Genomic DNA, 17,360 nt, shown 5'->3' with positions numbered 1-17,360 from the left:
AGGAAGGAGAGTGCCTCAGTGGTTCGAAGTGGCTTTAGATCTGAGAAGGGACCAGGCAACCTAGTTTCCACGTGACTTTTCTTTTGCTGATACGTCCTCTAGTGGTGAAGACCCTGAGCAGTGAAGACTGGAAACAAAACAAAGGAAAGGAAAAGTCATCTTGGGTGAATCCCATAGAATTGTGACCATTCATTTGAATGTCACTAATACTGGACCAGACTTAAGTGTACTTTATGTCCATCCATGAAAATAGCTTTGCTAAAAAATAATTATACCATAACAAGAGTAGAATAGGCACTATTTAAGCTACTCCTTGAATAAATTATTACTAAACACTGTGGACAGACACTATGAGGGTAACCAGTGTTCCTCGCCTATTAGCAGATTTAATATACTAGAGCTCCCTGACAATTTTTGTGAGTTTATTGTATCCACGTTATATTTTTTTTTCTATAATTGGTTTTCCTTTAAGTTAGTTTGGATCCATGGTGCATTATTGTACAGTTCTTCCTCCCTTAGGTAAATTGACTATAGAGAAGTAGTCCAAGCAAAACTATTAAAACTATTCCTTTAAAAAAAAAAAAAGATTTTATTTACTTTTATTTTAGAGAGAGAGTGGGAGGTGGGGCAGAGAGAGAAGGAGACAAGCAGAATCCATGCTGAGTAGGGATCCTGACATGGGGCTCTATCCCAGGATCCTGAGATCATGACCTGAGCTGAAACTAGGAGTTGGACGCTCAACTGACTGAGCCACCCAGACACCCCCAAAACAATTCAGTTTTAAAACAATGCTTTGAGATGAGCAAGTTTACTCGGAACTGAGTATAGATTGGCATATATTTATTGATCACTTGATTTTTAGGTGATTTTCCTGCTTTTTTCCAAACAAGATGAATATTTTACATTTCAAATATACATATCTATATATATCATCTTTACAGATACAGATATAAAAACATAGATAGATATGGATATAGATATTTGATAGAGGAGGTAGCTGGTGAAAATTCTTAAAGTTGCCTCTTTCCTAGCTATTGAATGAGGAATTTTGATTACCAAGATACAACATGAATTCTAGGAAATTAGGTTGATATTTGAGCTGTTGGTGTGTTCTGTGTGCTTTTGAAAATCTTTCCCCTCCTCTTTCTCTTCTGTTGTTGCTTTTCAATACACATTACTCTTTTTCCCTTATTTTCCTATACATTGAAATTCATTTTAATTGTGTTTTCAAACAGTGACTGAATGCAGTGTTACTGCTTTATCTCAAAGTTACAGTTTTTAAAGTCTACTCAGTCACTTCACATAGAAGATGCCAACATAAAAAAAGAGAGAGAGAGAGATGCCAGCATATATCTATTTTTTAAAAGCACATATCAAGTAGAACTGATGTAAATCCAACAACAATAAAGTAAGACTGGTCTCTACTCTCCAGAGACTATAATTCAAAAGGCGGTTGACTTTCTTTGCTAGGGTTGACAGGCTCTTCTCAGACTACTTGAATTCATTTGCGTATTAATACGCTTCCTGTCTATTTAGAGAGAATTATTGTTCTATCTGCCTTGGGAGATTGTTGTATTTCCAGATTTAACTCAACACAACATGATGGGCCCCAACTTTTGAGTAAAGCATGCCTTGATACAGTGAATTTGTGCTCAGCTGCCTCTCTGAGTAATACTCTGAGCTAGGCACTGCAGGTATACAAAGATATCTAAGAAGTGTCTTCTGTAAGCCTCAAGACACTTAGCGCCACAAGAGGAGAGACAAGAGAGAGACACACAATAGAATTGGGTGGGATTGTGCCATTTTTCCAAAGTTCCTAGAGGGCAGAAGTGGTCTGAGGGAGGTGGAGAGGCTCACGTCCACTGACCACCTACAGGACTTGGCATATCTCTTCACCTTCATTTCCACAACAGCCACACCAGCTGGATGGCATGACCCTCATTTGACCGATGAGGAAACTGAAGATCAGAGAAGTTAAATCTCTCCCTCAAAGTCATTCTGCCATTTTCGTCAATACAACTGTGCCTGGTACATAGTGTGCTCTCCTGTGAATGGTGTTGAAAGCTGAGTGAATCTTTCAGGGAAGCAATTTTCCTCATGCATCAAGAGCCTCAAAAAAGTGTATGTTCTTTGAATCAACAATTTCTTTTCTAGGAATTGTCAGAGATGTGGATAAAGATCGTGTCTTTATGTGTGTGTGTGTAAATGCAATAAGGTAACTGCAACCTCATTTCAAAAAGCAAAACTTTTGGAAACACACCCAGTATTCACAGGGAAAGAGTCAAATAAATTACAGAATACAACATATTTTTGAAGAATTTTTTTTATGACACGGTGTGATGTCCCCAGTACAATGTGGACTAAATGTATATGGTATGGTCTCCGCCATGTTTTAGAAAAGCATATACAGAAAAATTACCAGAATAAAATGTACCATAAATATAAATTGTGCTTATCTCTAAACAATTGACTATTACAGATTTTATCACTTTTTTATAGTAACGTGTATTCTAAATTTTCTACAGTAAGTTTTTCTAACTTCTAATGAGAGGATATTTTGTTTTGTATTGTGATTTTTAAGGGATGCATGAGGAACTACTGCCCTGATGTCTTCTTCCACACAGTTAATACAGATTGTGTCATTAATCTCATACAAGAAAATTCCCATGGAGAACCCATTTAACACAATGAGGAAGAGAAATGGCTCTAGAGGTGGGCTTCCTGGGTTCAAAATTTAGCTGTGCTATTTCTTTACTGCATGATCCTTGGCACATTGCTAAGCCTCTCTCTTGATGTTGGTGCTCCCATTGATAGAAGTGGGACGGTGTAATGCCCATCACATAAGGTGGTTGTGAGAGGTAGGCTTAGTAAGTGCCTAAAACATAGCAAGTGTTCAGGAAACTGTTATATTTACATTGGATTTATTTATTAAGCTATTTAATGTTGGTTATTTTTATAACTTACAGTTGTTTGTTTTAAGGCTAGTAACAACAGATTCTTTATCAACTTCTCCCTTTGCCTTTTACTATAGTAAATGCATTCCCCTTTTTAAACTTTGGGGTGTTTTTTTTTTTAAGATTTATTTATTTACTTAAGGGAGAGAGAGAGAGAAAGAGCACGAGTAGGAGGGGCAGCGGGAGAGGGAGAAAGAATTTGAAGCAGACTCCAAGCAGAGTACAGAGCCTGACATGGGGCCCAGTCTCACAACCCTGAGATCATGACCTGAACCAAAACCAAGAGTCTGTCACTTAACCAGCTGTGCCACCCAGGCACCCCTACATTTTGTTTTTTATTTAACTCCACTGAATTCCTGGCACAATTGCTAAACAAGATAGTTAACTCCATTAGACACAAACTAATCCCTTAGTCACTTGGCAAGTTTAGAATTTCAGTAACTTGTCAGATCTTGTGGCAGTATCAGTTATGTGTCCAACCCACTGCCAAGCCATGAAGAAATCATAGAAAGGATGATACATACTTCCTACCTCTCAACCAACATTTATGATCTGCTTTGTGCCTTGGATCAGGAATACAGAAATGTAAAAGACACGGTCCCTGCCCTCAAGGAGTTTACTCTAGATAGCCAACATTACATGCATGAAGTCAATGCACCATTATAGGATTTTTTTTATTTTTATTTATTTTAGAGTGTATGTGCATATGGAGGGGCAGAAGGAGAAGGAGGGAGAGACCTCAAGCAGATTTCTCACGGAGCATGGAGCCCAGTGAGGGACTCAGTCTCATAACCCCGAGCTTATGACCTAGGCCAAAATCAAGATTCAGTTGCTTAACCAACTGAGCCACCCAGGCGCCCTGTAGATGCACCATTTGAAATAGACACAAGATAATGTGTGTGTTAGCAGCATACAGGCTATAGGGTGGGCTATACATGACAAGGTTCCCTAAGAGGGAGTTTGAAGGGTGCTGATGGAGCCACTTTAGGAAGGCTAAGATGAGAAGCAGGGTCTCAGGCAGAGATAACAATGTAAAGGCATATAAGTAAAAGAAACCTGACACATCTGTACAAATATAGGTAATTTGGCAAGGCATAAAAGATGAGCTGAGAGAAAGGCAAGGCAGAAGTCTCAATTTAAAAAAAAAAAAAAAAGAAGAAGAAGAAGTCTGAATTTTATCTTTTGAGTGGGGAGATGGTAACAGATTCACCTTTTTAAAAGTTTAGTATGAAAGTGTGGAAGATGAACCCAAAAAATGTATGGAGACAGCTAGACAAAAGGCTATTACTAGAACCCTGAGAGAAGGAGGAACTGGGTCAATGCAGAAACAGTGAAGAGAACAAAGCAGAGAGCTATGTAAAAGGAGAGCTTTAGCTCTACAGGGTAAAAGGGAGGATATAGACTGGACCACCAGGTTTCTGAATTGAGGAACTGGGCCAATAGTGTGGGTTGTTCACTGAGCTGGGGACCCCAAAAGAAAAGCAGGCATGAAGGGAAATACAGTGGGGTCAGGTTTAGATGTAATGGATTCCAGGTGACCTTGGGTCACTGGACTTGTCAAGTAAGAAAACATACAGGTCCAGACCTTAGCAGCACAACCTAGTGAAAGATGGAATTCAGTTGTGCCAGGAGTTGAGTAAATTGATCTATGGAGAATCTACAGATGAGAGAGAGAAGAGGGCCAAGGATAGAAGCCCAGAACTGCAGCTTTAGCAAGATCTCAGAGAGAAGGAAGTAAGCAGGCAAGAGACCCAAGTAAAGAGGAGAAAGATTCAAGATTTAGGGAATGACCAGTATAATGAAATGGTGACCTTGGGGAATTTATCACCTGGCTGGAAAGTCACTGCATCTACTGGTGAAGAAACGAGGTAGAAAAGCTGCCTATGAATGTCCTTGAGTAAGTGCCTACGAAGGATATAGATAGTTCTTACAGAGTTGAGGGGAAGGAGGGTGTGGAGTTGACTTGAAGCTTGACAAAGATGTTAAGACTTCATTCACTGAGTCTGAAATTGGTTAAAATTGAAACCAAGAGCAAGAGGTCACTTCAACCAAGGCCCTGGGATTTGTTCAAATCCATCCTCATGTCTGAAAATAACTGAAGGTGGGTTTTCTATTGATTGTGGTAATCAGTGTCATCTTTAAATACTGAAGACAGCATTTGGTTCTCTCTTAGTAATAATGCCCATTGGCTAAACAGTATCATATAAAACTGGATGCAGTGTTACCTGATATCTTGTACAAGATTCAGGAAGTCATGACAAGAAACAATATGACTTATTCCAAAAACAGAGAGGTGTCTAACTTGGAGAACATGAGGGTCAATTTCAATGGGAAAAGACAAGTCCTAGTTATATACCCTTCTAATTTTATGGTAGCTTGTTCTAAAATCCCTTGGTTTAATACAGCTATTCCTGGCTGTGAAGTCACAGATTCCCTGCCCCGTATTTTCCCGAGCCTCTGGTGGCTAACTGTGGGTATGTGAAAGGAAGCATGGAAAGGAGGAAATTTAAGTGTGTTCCGCCCTCTCCTTTGCCCCTTCCAGTCCTTTCCATCTTCCCATTCCATCCCACTGGCCTCTTTCTTCCCAAGACCACTTGACTTACAATACAGCATGAGCACTAACTTCATTGACCAAGAGGAATACCTTAAGGACAGAAAGAGTCAGGCATTGCCTTGGGAAACAACCTGTCAAATCTGTCTCTGCTAGTCTGCTCTCAGTTATGTCTTCTCGTCTTGCTTCCCACAACCTACACCATATCTGCAAAGAGGAAGCTACAGAATAAAGAAAAGTCATTAGAAAATCAGGTTCCAGTGCTGCCCATACCACTTCCTTAGGGATATGATCTTGTGCTACCACTTAACCTTAACTAGTCTCAGTCTTCTCAGGAGAATTTGTGTGACAGTCAAATTAGATAATATTTGTCAAGGTGCTTAAGATTGCAAAATGGTCTAACATGGGCTATCATCATAGTCAGGAATATGATGTGAAAAAAGAGTGGGGCCAAGATTTCTTCTCCTCCAACTGTTCTAAAGACCTAGACCTTCCATTCCAATCCTTATATTCAACCAGTTTCCTCCAGAGCCTCATCTCTGTTAGTCCCTATTCATCTGTGTTGATTTATCTTGGCTCATGCAGTGTTTAATACAACTGAGTAATACTAAGTTACCCCCATTCTCCTCCCCTTAGCACATAGTAGAAGCCCTTAAAATCTATTCCTAAAGAAGAAAAATGGGAAACAATTTACAAGTCCTTTGTAGGCACCAGGCACTTTCTTTCCCTGAGATTCTGTTCCACAAACCAAACTTTTCCCACAGAGGAGAAATTAAGAAGCCTTTACAAGCTGAAACCAAAGGAAATTACACTTCTATTAAAAGCTGTCTGTGGCTAGATGCATCCATCTCAAGTACAAAGTTAAATGATGTAATAAACTTATTCAAAGACGTGAGGCTATTACCTAAAATGCTATTAAATATCTTTCACTCAATGTCAACAAAATACAGCTATAAATTTTCCTGGGTTGTAATTTTGCAAGTTGCTTGTTCTCAGTGGGTTATGCCTCCACTGTTGAATTCGGTATTTCCATCCTGGCAAATGGGATGTGAGGGATACACAATCCTTTGAAATGTGGTGATTTTCAATTTTCTCGTGAATCTGGAAGTGCTCAGTTCCTTCTAAGGCTGGTTTCTGTCACCATTTTCTACCTCCTGGCTAGGTGCAGTTTTGAGGCCCCATATTTCATAAACTGGAAATCAGAGCCAAGAAGGCCCAGTCAACCAAGCCATGGTTCAAAATTCAAGGTTGGGGGCTGGCATATCTCCTCTGAACTCCGAGACCGATTTACAGCTTCTCATAAGAAGCCATGCTTCTAAGGATGACAGGGTAAAATGGAAGGGAGGAGTTAAAAGAAATACAGAGCATTCTCTCTGAAAAAGTTCTGCGCCCCCTTTTCTGGTGGGATTTCACTTAAACCCCAGGTGAAGAGGATATGTCGGTAAGACCCAAATATATCTCTTGAACTTGCCTAATTGTATAAATTTGTCAGAATTTCCATTTGCTTTTGCAAGCCCAGTCCTAAATCCAAATATCCTGTCCCTTGGACCCTCACTGGTCAGAATGGCAGGAGAATGGTCATGAGGGCTACGACAATGAAAGGGATGTGAGAGAGCCATCGGCATTTACCAGAGTCCTGCAGGCCGTGGGTCCTCTTCTGACACATGCACAGTCAGATAGCTCAGAAGAACTGTTGACGGAATCCTAGGTACCCAAGGCTTCTCTGGAGGGAACCCCCTTGCCCTTGCAGGTGCCCAGCCCTCACAGGCTCTGTCGCCAGAGGTCAGCCCCGGCAGCCTCTGATGCTCTTGCTATGCTTCTTCAGGAAACAGCATCCTCCATTCGGCGGCCGACAGCGTGACCAGCGCCGTACAGAAAGCCAGCCAGGCCTTGAACGAGCGCGGGGAGCGGTTAGGTCGAGCAGAGGAGAAGACGGAAGACATGAAGAACAGCGCCCAGCAGTTCGCGGAGACTGCACACAAGGTGGGTCCCACAGGGGCGCGGAGGTCTCCACTCTGGAGGCTCGGGGAGCTTTGGCTCCAAGAAACTTTTTTCGGTGCGTTTCCCATGGTGGAAGATCTAAAATCAAGCCCTCCCCTCCCCCCCAATATATCCTGCTGCTCAGTAAGTACCAGAATCATAAAATATTTCTTCTTGTTCCCATTTCTTCATTTCTTTCCTTGCTAATATCTTTCTATCTCTGACCATGGATCTGGATCTTTGAGAAATGCTGACCATCCTTGGTTCCTGCCCAGAATTTTAGGGCTTAAGTTTCAGGGAAGAGAATGGGGGTGGAAGAAGTCAGATCCACGAATATCCCTCCCCTTGTGGCCAATGTTTGAAAAAGGACTTGGGTCTGTCACGGTCACGAGCCCAGCGTCCTGTGTTCTTATAAATCTTCGCTGTATGAAAAGCAAGTTCTAGTCCCCCACATCCAGGGTACCTCAGGGCTGCTTGCCCCTCTGCAAGAGGGCTTGGATCTCGAAGGCTGCCCTGACTCGTGCAGAGCTGCCCATAGGGCTCCTACCTGCTCTGAATCCGGGTCATGGCATTTCCCACGTGACCACAGGCACACACGTGCATTTTCACACGCTCCCGAAGAATGTGCCTTTCAGCAGGGGAAAGGGTAGTTTTTATTGGCAGCCAGCTCTCTGAGGCAGTCGCAGACCAAAGGAAAGAGTGGCCCTGTTAGTCAGGTGATAAAGAGGATTTACGACTGATCTTGTGCTTCAGGTCAGAGGGCAGTTGTCTGGCTAAGGATTGGAATTTAGGTTTCCAGGAACAACCCCTGCTGATAACTGTTGGCATCTCCGATTCACAATCCGGCCTTGCAGATAGGCTTTTCAGGTGACCTTTGGGGAAAAAATTAACTTACTTCAACAGAAAATCCCAGCTCTGCTGAAGAAGTGAGAATAGAACCACCTGAAAAGTGATAAGAAAGGTCCCCCTAGCTAAGGCTAGCTGGCCTCTCCCAGGGGCTCATTCCCAGGGCAAACTATAGATCCGAACCCCCAGGAGATGCTTCCTGCCTTCCTGTCCTGCCCCCATTACACAGACCTGTCTCCTTGTGTCATCAGCTCTCTGTCCTGTTGGGGTCGTATCACACCTCTGCCTCCAGGGCCCATGTGGGCTTCCCTGGAGAAGACCTGGCCAGATCTGGCTGAAAACGCCGTTGGCCCTGCTCCAGGGCAGACCCTTGCTCACCGCATGTCATGGAAAGAGGGAGCTCAGACCTAAGATTTCCATAAGGTACATATTTAAGGTTTCTTCTCCAGCCTTCACGAGACAGAAATAAGGATGAGATGGAAATACTAGAATTCCCACCCTGGCTTCATTTATAACCACAGCAAATGTTGTGATTGGCGGAGGGGCGGTAGTGGAAGTCTGGAGAAACATTCAAAGTGTTGATTTGGGGAAGGGAAGGCTAAAGGGAGTTATTTTTTAATTATCTTCAAGTCTTGGGGGGGTGGGTAATAGTACAGGCAGTTTGAACCTTGCCATACAAAACAGAGCATTCAGCAGTGCACTGATAAGATTCTGCTAAAACCAGACTTTAGGTGAATGATGAGATCGTGAGCCGGGTTACCAAGGAAGTCTGTGAAATCGTTCTTCCTAAGGCGGAGTAGACAATACCTGGAGGTCACCCATGTGGGCGTCCCCCTCAGAGGCGGTTGTACAAACACTGGGTTGGATAACCTGACCAGATGGCCATGATTCTTGGCCCCGGTTGCCCTGTTTCCCTGATGTTGTAGCCAAGTGTGCTGGGTGCATGGGAAGGCAGTCTGGTGTGGCTAGCATCTTGTGTTTGATTTACCATCCCAGTGACCTTGGGCAAGTGCCTAATTTCTCTAAGCCCCAATTTCCTCATCAGTAAAATAAGGATAATTAATAACAGTTGCTGTCTCCTAGGGCATTGAGAGAATTGAATGAATTCAAACCTATAAATCTATGATCACAATACCTGACATATACAAGTCTGAATTAATACTGGCAATAATAATTTCCATGAAAATGATTCTGTTGAACCTGCCCTATACCATCCTATAACGAGCACTGTAGGGGGATGGAGAAATGTGATTGAGGACCCCAGCAAAGGGATGGGGAGGGCTTGGAGATGAAGACTTTTGTGCCCCCCAAAGTGGGGTGGGCAGGGCTTCTACTAAATGCAATACTTTCTAAACACAGAACAACCCTTGAAACAGGGCCTGTCAGAGCAGAAACTGATTAGGCCACCAGAGGCAAGGGGCTTCTGGCCCTGACCACTGGGAGGATCGGTGCCAGCCAGCAGCCTATTTTCAGCAGAAATGGAGGATGGAGGGGGCAGTGTTCCCTGGTTTTGGCTTCCCTGCCTGTGGGTGTTCTAAGAGGGAGGTGAAGGGTTTGCTGGTGTCTGTTAGTGTGTGTGAGGGAGCAGGAGCTAGACACTGTCCTGGCCAGATGTGGTTTTCTAAAATTGGGATGTATCCTTGTGAAGCACCAGCATTGGCAGCATTCCTCACAAGGAGAGTGACCTCTTTAGTTAAGGTGTGGCTTTTTCCCAGGGACTAGGACTCCAGATCTAAACCCACTGGCATGGCCTGACCATGAAGGTGTCATTTCCCCAGCCAAGCCTCCACCAGACCTGCTGGTGGGGACAGCGTTCAGAGGTAGAAGCCAACTTTCCACCCCCTCCCCAGACAAGCAGCTGTGTTGATTCATAGTGGGCTGTGTTTCCGGGCTGAGACGGGGTATGTGCCAGCACCCTTCGCAGACCACAGCAAAACCGGGGGACGGCTCCTCCTTGTTCCTCGATTGACTATGGCACACTTTCCTACACTGCAGTCAAAAGGATCTTTCTGACTTTTCCCAGGACTCCTGCAATGACCCAGGTACATCAGTGAGTAGACCTTCACACAGCCCCACCACCAAGATACCTGGGTGCTCATCTCCAGGAGAGCAGATAGAAAATGTTCCTGTACCCCTTCTCCCCCAGCTCTGTTCGGCCTCCTTGAGGAAGCATGGTTCCTTCCTGAGCTGTGGGCTTGGCCCGGTCTCAGCCCTTAGGGAAGTACAGCGCAGCCCCAGAGCGGGCCTGCTCACTCTCCACTGCCCCAGAAAGCCCAGCGCTGCCGCGTATGCCATGCTTGGACACCCGCCCCAGGCAGTGAGCCAGCCGGCGAAAGGCGGCACCCACACCCAGGCAGACTCAGATGCCAGCTCTCAGAAGAAGGAGCACAGAGCTGCCCTGTTCTGTACCAGCTCTCGCTTGCAGGGGGAGAGGGGAGTAAGTGGTATTTCTCTCACCAGCAGGGAGCGGCTGCCTCTGTCCCCACTATAGTCACCCTCTTCCTTTGGGTCCCTGAACCAGAAGGGACCTCAGGAGTCCAGGCCTCTTAAAATTCCCCCCATATGAGTAACGATTTATTACTGTTTAGAGGGAGTCATTTACACAGCTTCAAAAGAGAAAGCTTTCCGTGAGATAGTAAGAAAACAAAATACACCCGAAGGAAATTTTTATCTCCTCTTCTGCAAGAACTCTGACATCTAAACTGATCCATAAGCATTTGAGTTAGAGAGGATATTTATAAACATGACAAGATGGAGGTATGGAGCAGTTCTGAGTTTAGGGCTCAAGGTCATGCAGCGAATGTGGAGAAGAGGAGCAGCAGCACCCCGCCTTCCATATTCCAAAACTTCTCACTCCCAGAGAATTTTAAAAAACAACAGCAAAAACAAAAACACCCTAGGTAGCATGGAAGTGATGCCACTTTCTGCAAAGATACTTTAAATATTAAGGATCCAGTCCCATCATATTTCTGCGATGCTGAGCTGGCCACGGCCCCACCTGGCAGGGGCTCCATTCAGGGCCATCCAAGACCCTTGGTAGCCAGTAACCAGGGCCCGGTGTGAGCAGTGGTACAGTTGTTGTTGAAAATTAATGACTGTGGGTGAATTGGCACGAGCCCATTAGCTGAAGGTTAACAGCTCCGTGAATAACAGGACAGCAGTGCTGATCAAATATTTATTTGGGTATTCATTATGCACAACACTTAACAGCTCTGAGTTGATTGGAATGGTCTACGTTGCTAAATAATGTATTAAAACTGGAGACGGAGCAAGAAGTGGAGTCCCTACAGCAGAGGGACTGCAGGGGACAGGGCCCTGGAACAGGTCAGACACCCCACATGTCTGTGGACCATAAACTCTCCGAGGTCAGGAGTCCTTAGCCACCTCCACCTTTCTGATCAAAACCGCGCAGCGCTTAGCCTGGCAGCATCGGGAGCACGCTCACACACCGTCCGACGGCTGGCAGTCATGGCATCCGCCCTGCAGAGGGTCTGCAGAGGTCTCACTGAGGCTGCCTTCCCCAGGCAGAGGCACGGGAGCTCTTCCAGGAGAGCTGAGTTTAGCAGCCCGAGGGCTAGGTCCACACGTCCCCCTCCATCCCATGCTGACCTGGCTTGGTGCTGCAACTGCAGAGGAAATGTCTGCTGCTCTCGCAGGTGGTCTGAGGTGGCAGCCCCAGGGTTAGGACTTTGTTCTTGAAGACATCAAGGAAAGGGAAGGTGGACTCAAAGGCCCTGGGTTATACAGGAGAGATGGGTCATTGACACTGCCCAGAAGATGGCCAGTGCCACTGTATGGAATCAGAGGGCTCCCTGGAACATTCTTTAAGGACCAAGAACTTGGTCATGAAGCAGACAAGGCTTTCTACAGAGCTGTTGCCCATAGAGAACCACCGCCTGTTTGCTCCAAACCATTCTCAGTGGCAGAACCTGTCTCCTACTCCCAGTCCCAATCCCCTCCCTAATGCCAGAGGCCAGACAAGTGAGGAATTCCAGTTCAGGCTCAGCTCTGCCTTCAGGGTCATCTCAGGGTATGGGCTCCTTAGAAAGGATCTAAGAAAAGCAAAGTCAGATTTAACTTAACGTTCCATACCTGCCTGTGTTGCCTTCAGTATATCATCATGGGCTCTAGCTGGGCTTGGGAAGTTACTGAAGGACACAGTGGTATTAGTATTCCCATCATAAAGGTCAAACATTTCAGCAAGCTAACTATTTCTCGAATACCAGCAGGAGGAGTGGTAAATGGAGGTCTGGTTTCGGTATCTTGTTCAGCATCTCATCAGTAACACCACTTCATCGTCAAGAGCTTTTGAACTTGGTTGGAGGTCCAGGCTGGATATTGAGTGGATTAATGCCAATTGTTTTTCTACAGTTGATTTTTAATACTTTATAAGATATCAGTAAAAACTTACATTTGAGGAGTGTTGGTTTTTCTGAATAACTAGTAACCCAGCAGCCCAGAGACCTGGGTTCTACTCCTACCTGTTCCTAGGTCAGTCCCTCCTTCTGACTGCGCCCTTGGCTACCCCTTCAGTGAAGGGCGGGAAAGCCGCATAGCGCACTCCCCCTGCAGGACACGGAACTCCAAGGAAACCACTGTTAAGGAGGAATAACAGAGGCAGTTCTCTGTGGGCTCTTCGAGAAAATGTTGCACATCCACTAGATGCCACTGGGAATAATACGGCAATCCGCCACAGCGAGTAAAACCTCGGTGCTGCCTCTCATCATGGATTTGGGGAGGGGAGCAGCACGGGGAGTTCTCCCCAGTGCTAACAATGCTTAACTTTGCCATTCCTCTTTCTCTTTAGCTTGCCATGAAGCACAAGTGTTGAGACACTCCCTATCGCGGCAATGACCCTCTGGAGAGAAATGGAAGAGTTTGCTCAGCAGTTTTTATAAGAATTCCGGACCTCTGCTTCCTTTTTTTTTTTTTTTTCTCCAGTATATGGACATTTAGACTTTTTTGTTTTTCCTTTTCAGACGTTAATATGAAAGAAAAGACGTAGTGTTTATACATTTCACTAAGGATTGTGCTAAGAAATGCTGCGGTGGCATCAGATTTGTTTGGTTTTTTAATTTTTTTTTTCACTGTATAGACATAAGTCTTCGTATGTGTCTTCTCTAATTTTTTTTTTTTTTCAGTAGTTTGGATGTGGAATTTGGACCAAATGTTACACTGAGCTGGGTCTAAACTGGCAACGTGTTGTTGTCTTTTTTTCTTGATATTAAACCAGAGAAGCGCCTGGCTGGCTCAGTCAGTAGAGGACACAATTCTTGACCTTGGGGTCGTGAGTTCAAGCCCCACTTTGGGTGTAGAGATTTACTTAAAAAAAAAAAAAAAAAATGTGATATGAAGCCAGAAGACCTTTTCATGTGGTGACATCAGATGTTCTTGTTCCTGGTTGGAAATCAGTCAAGCAGTGACTTTGTCACTTTGTCATTGCTTCTCTCAGTCTCCAAGCCACTCTTAATTTGAAGGTTAAGATTCCGTATCTTTAAACACCAGTCTGTATTATGGCAAACAATTGAATTTATCAGGGGAAACAGCAGTCTTAGATTTTGCTTTTTATGTCGTAATCTTTTGCATGAGCCATCACCAGCATTCCAAAAAAAAATCAGAATGACAGATAGAAATCTACTTTCTGAGCTGCAGTTTAAATACTTCCAGTACTTGTTTCCGTGCTGATTATTTGCAGTTATCATAGGAAGGGGAAAAAACTTGAGATCAAAGACATAAGGAAAAGCCTATTTAAAAACCTCTGTGCATTCATGAATGTCTCTTTCTTTTGTCATTGCCCCAAATTATGGCAGCCAATATTGAAAAGAGCTTGGATTTTTATCAAGAATTGATTTGTCTAGATAAAGGTCTGTGTAAATGATAATGTGAAAAGATACTACAGTTAAAATCTCTTTTCTATTTGCAAAGTCATGCCTATTTTAGAAACACCCTCACCATATCCTTGGGACATGGCCTTCAGTTTCTTGGTATCTGATTTTTGGAGGCTCTGATGTTGTTACTTGCTGTCTATTTATTTAATGTAATTTAAAGTGCAGGTGTCTTGACAAATTATATTTCGTGGCCATTGCAACTTGCAAGGGCTGACATGAAACATGGCCGTGAAGCCTTTACATAACTGTAGTCAGACTGAATAAAGTTGGTACCCACACCTCCTGATTCTGCATTATTCCAGAGAATGCCAGTTTCAGAGTCTGGGAGTTTTCTTTGAGGGTTAAATGCTAAACATAAAAGCTGTGCTTTGTCTTTGTGAAACAAGGAGGCAAGCCGCAATCCCAGACACAGTCCCAGCTTCCCACTGTAGTGCATTGATTTTTAAGCTGCGAGAATCTTCAGGACCCCTTTCTGATCCTCCTACCCATTGAGCCGACTGAGTCCATGCATTGTAGCCTCTTACGAGCAGCACAAGATGACTTGGGGATTATTTATGCTGATTTAGATAGCTTAATTTCTCCTGATAAAGCATTCCCTGGGAGACAAAGTTGGGCTATAGGGAAAAAAATTATCTTAGACAGTACCTGTCAAAAGGGAGATGCGGTTTGCTGGAGACAAATTTCTGAATCCTCTTGGGAAGATGGTCCAGTTCAAGAAAATGCTCTGTGAAATTAATATGGTAAACTATGTAAGCTTACTATAATATTTTGTACTTTTCTTTCAGTGTCTAAAAAGGTCAAAGAAGCAAGGAACTTGCTATCTGATGAGTACCATTAGAAGCATTTCTAATTTCTAAGAAAATCCCGAAATATCACTTGAAATGGGTTTTGTTTGTAGACCTCCATTCAGAAAACACACATGCCCATGGATATATTCATCTTCTGAAATTGGATTCCAGCTTCAGAGAGCGATAGTTGGTATGAAGAATTGGAAGGGTAAATCTTAAGCCTCCCAACAATCAGCCAAACTCAGAAATAAACTTGTTGCCAACTATCTAACAAGGGTGTTCGCTGAGCTGCTTCTAAAGTAGCAGAGGAGGAGGTCATAAGCATACTGTGAAATACGGGCTTCTTGTTCCCTGGTAGAACTGTGATAGCTACTCTTCATGAAATGTAAGCATTCTACGTCATGCCCTCTTGCTTCACTCTCTGTTTCTCCTTTTAGACTTCAGTCTTAGTGGAAGTAGCTTGGTTTAGAAGAACACCTCTATTAGCTCCTTCTCTTGTTTCGCTTTCAGGGCCCAGCAATGCCCTTGATCTCCCTGGGGTCAACGCCCTAGCGAGGCCAGAACAGCAAGCCCCCCCTGCCTTTCCTCTACCTCCTGACCTCTTTCAGAGCTGCCCTGTGATGACACATGTGAAGTTCTTTGCTATCCTTTCGTAGAAGGTGCTGCGATACAAAACATTAATACAGTTTAACCTAGAGCAAATTGCTAAAATGTCACATTCTTTGGGACCAATTCATTGGGTGAAACTGCTAGAAGACAGTAAATTTGTTTGTTTCACTTCTGCACTTCATTATGGGTTTTTGAGATACTCTATCTCTGTGAAGGACTTCCTCAATTGTACCGACAACACATAGAGAAAAGAAGCTTCCCAGTATTACCATTTCTTCCTGAAACATAGCCGTAGTAGTCCTCACCTAGTATTAGATAATCTGCATACAGGATGTATACAGTTATTCAGGTTAATGTTTCATATTAAAGAATGTATTTGTAAAATGTAACAAGATCAATAGTTAACTTTTTTTAAGCTCTGAAAAAATAAAGATTGTGTTAGACTTACAATTACAGTGAAATCTGTCTTAATACTACTACTTTTGTGGCTAACAAAGGTTGTGTATTTATGTAAAAATATTTACAGAATGCCCTCAATAAGGGATAATAAAGATAGGTTTTGCTTTTCATTTTTAGAATTGTAACACTGCTGCTGTCTGTTGTACAGTTATTAATTCTTCAGAAGTTTCTCTAGGGTGTCAAATACAATTTTTGTTTCTTTCAGAGACAAGTAATACCTGCTTTATGATTCGTGATTACCGTTAACTCTAGTTTTGTCATTAAATATTTTAACTCTGTGATGAAAGTTTGTTTCTCGCAATTATTTGTCAAGTCTATAACACACAACCCAAAAGGCAGGTGTCCTCATGCTTTTGATGCTGGTGGGAAGATCTTGTGAGCCTTGGGAAGACCAAAGGGCCTGATGACAACATTTCCATATATGTGTTCTAATGGGAAAACTTGAAACATAAAAAAGACAAATGAGCTAACCTTCATTTCGACAACAAGCTGCTATCCAGCAAGAAGGATCTTTTTGTTTGTTTTTTGGTTTTGGCTTTTCTTCTCACGGGCAAAAGAGTTAAGCCAATGAACAATTCCCTTTCTGCCAATACTGCTGATGTGCTCAACTCAAATACTCATATGATACCATGTGCCCTCATTCAACAGACTAGTTTCATGCCCTGTTAAGTTGGAAAGAAGACTAGATGAAATAATGTTGATTTCCTTTTATGGAAGTAACTACTGCATCACCAGTTTGTTTTCAAGGGCAGTGACTTGGGTGATACAGTACAGAGCAGCCCTGGGTTGGCGGGAACTTGTGCTTTTAAGGCAGGCAGGACCCTGATGTGTTTCCTGGGTAGAAGGGCAAGACTGCAGTCTCTAGTTTTCAGAGAAGAGAGGACAGAGAGAGGGCCAGAGGAAGAAAACACTCTGAAGTTAATTATGTAGGGAAAGGCACCCGTTTTTGCAAACTAATTATAAACCCTTTGCCTTCCAGAGAGGACTTTTTTTTCTTAATACAAATTGTATTTGTTAGCAATCATACCACAACTAATTCTCAATTTGAGGGGAAGGATTAATATGCTAAGTGTTTAAAAAAAAAAAAAAATCAGTCGTGCCTTCCCCCCTTGCTATCAGCGAGGATGTGCTTAGGAAAGCTATTGACCCATCATAATCATCATCTGCCTAAACAAACAGATTGAGGGCGGAAGTGGGGGAGGTAGAAGAGTGGAGAGAAAATACCAGAAATAAATTCAAACAGAAATGCAAGTGTTTGAGTTATTTCTGTTGATACCCATTCAGT

General features: G+C 43.3%; 1 protein-coding gene across 1 annotated transcript in view; it reads left to right on the top strand.

Moving 5' to 3' along the window:
• The window catches only part of STXBP6 (syntaxin binding protein 6), a 255,078-nt gene extending 238,722 nt beyond the window's left edge, over positions 1 to 16,356 (top strand). Inside the window, exons 5-6 of the mRNA XM_004755163.3 lie at positions 7,331 to 7,488; positions 13,139 to 16,356. Coding sequence (XP_004755220.1) covers positions 7,331 to 7,488; positions 13,139 to 13,162 — 182 coding nt within the window. The 3' untranslated portion in view covers positions 13,163 to 16,356. The remainder of the gene's footprint in view (positions 1 to 7,330; positions 7,489 to 13,138) is intronic.
• Positions 16,357 to 17,360: the final 1,004 nt, after the last annotated feature.

This window comes from Mustela putorius, unplaced genomic scaffold (assembly GCF_011764305.1).
Source record: "Mustela putorius furo isolate JIRA1106 unplaced genomic scaffold, ASM1176430v1.1 tig00003898_pilon_pilon_pilon, whole genome shotgun sequence".
Lineage (NCBI taxonomy): Eukaryota > Metazoa > Chordata > Mammalia > Carnivora > Mustelidae > Mustela > Mustela putorius.
Note: the sequence above shows the minus strand (reverse complement) of the source record. Positions and strands in the feature narration are given on the sequence as shown.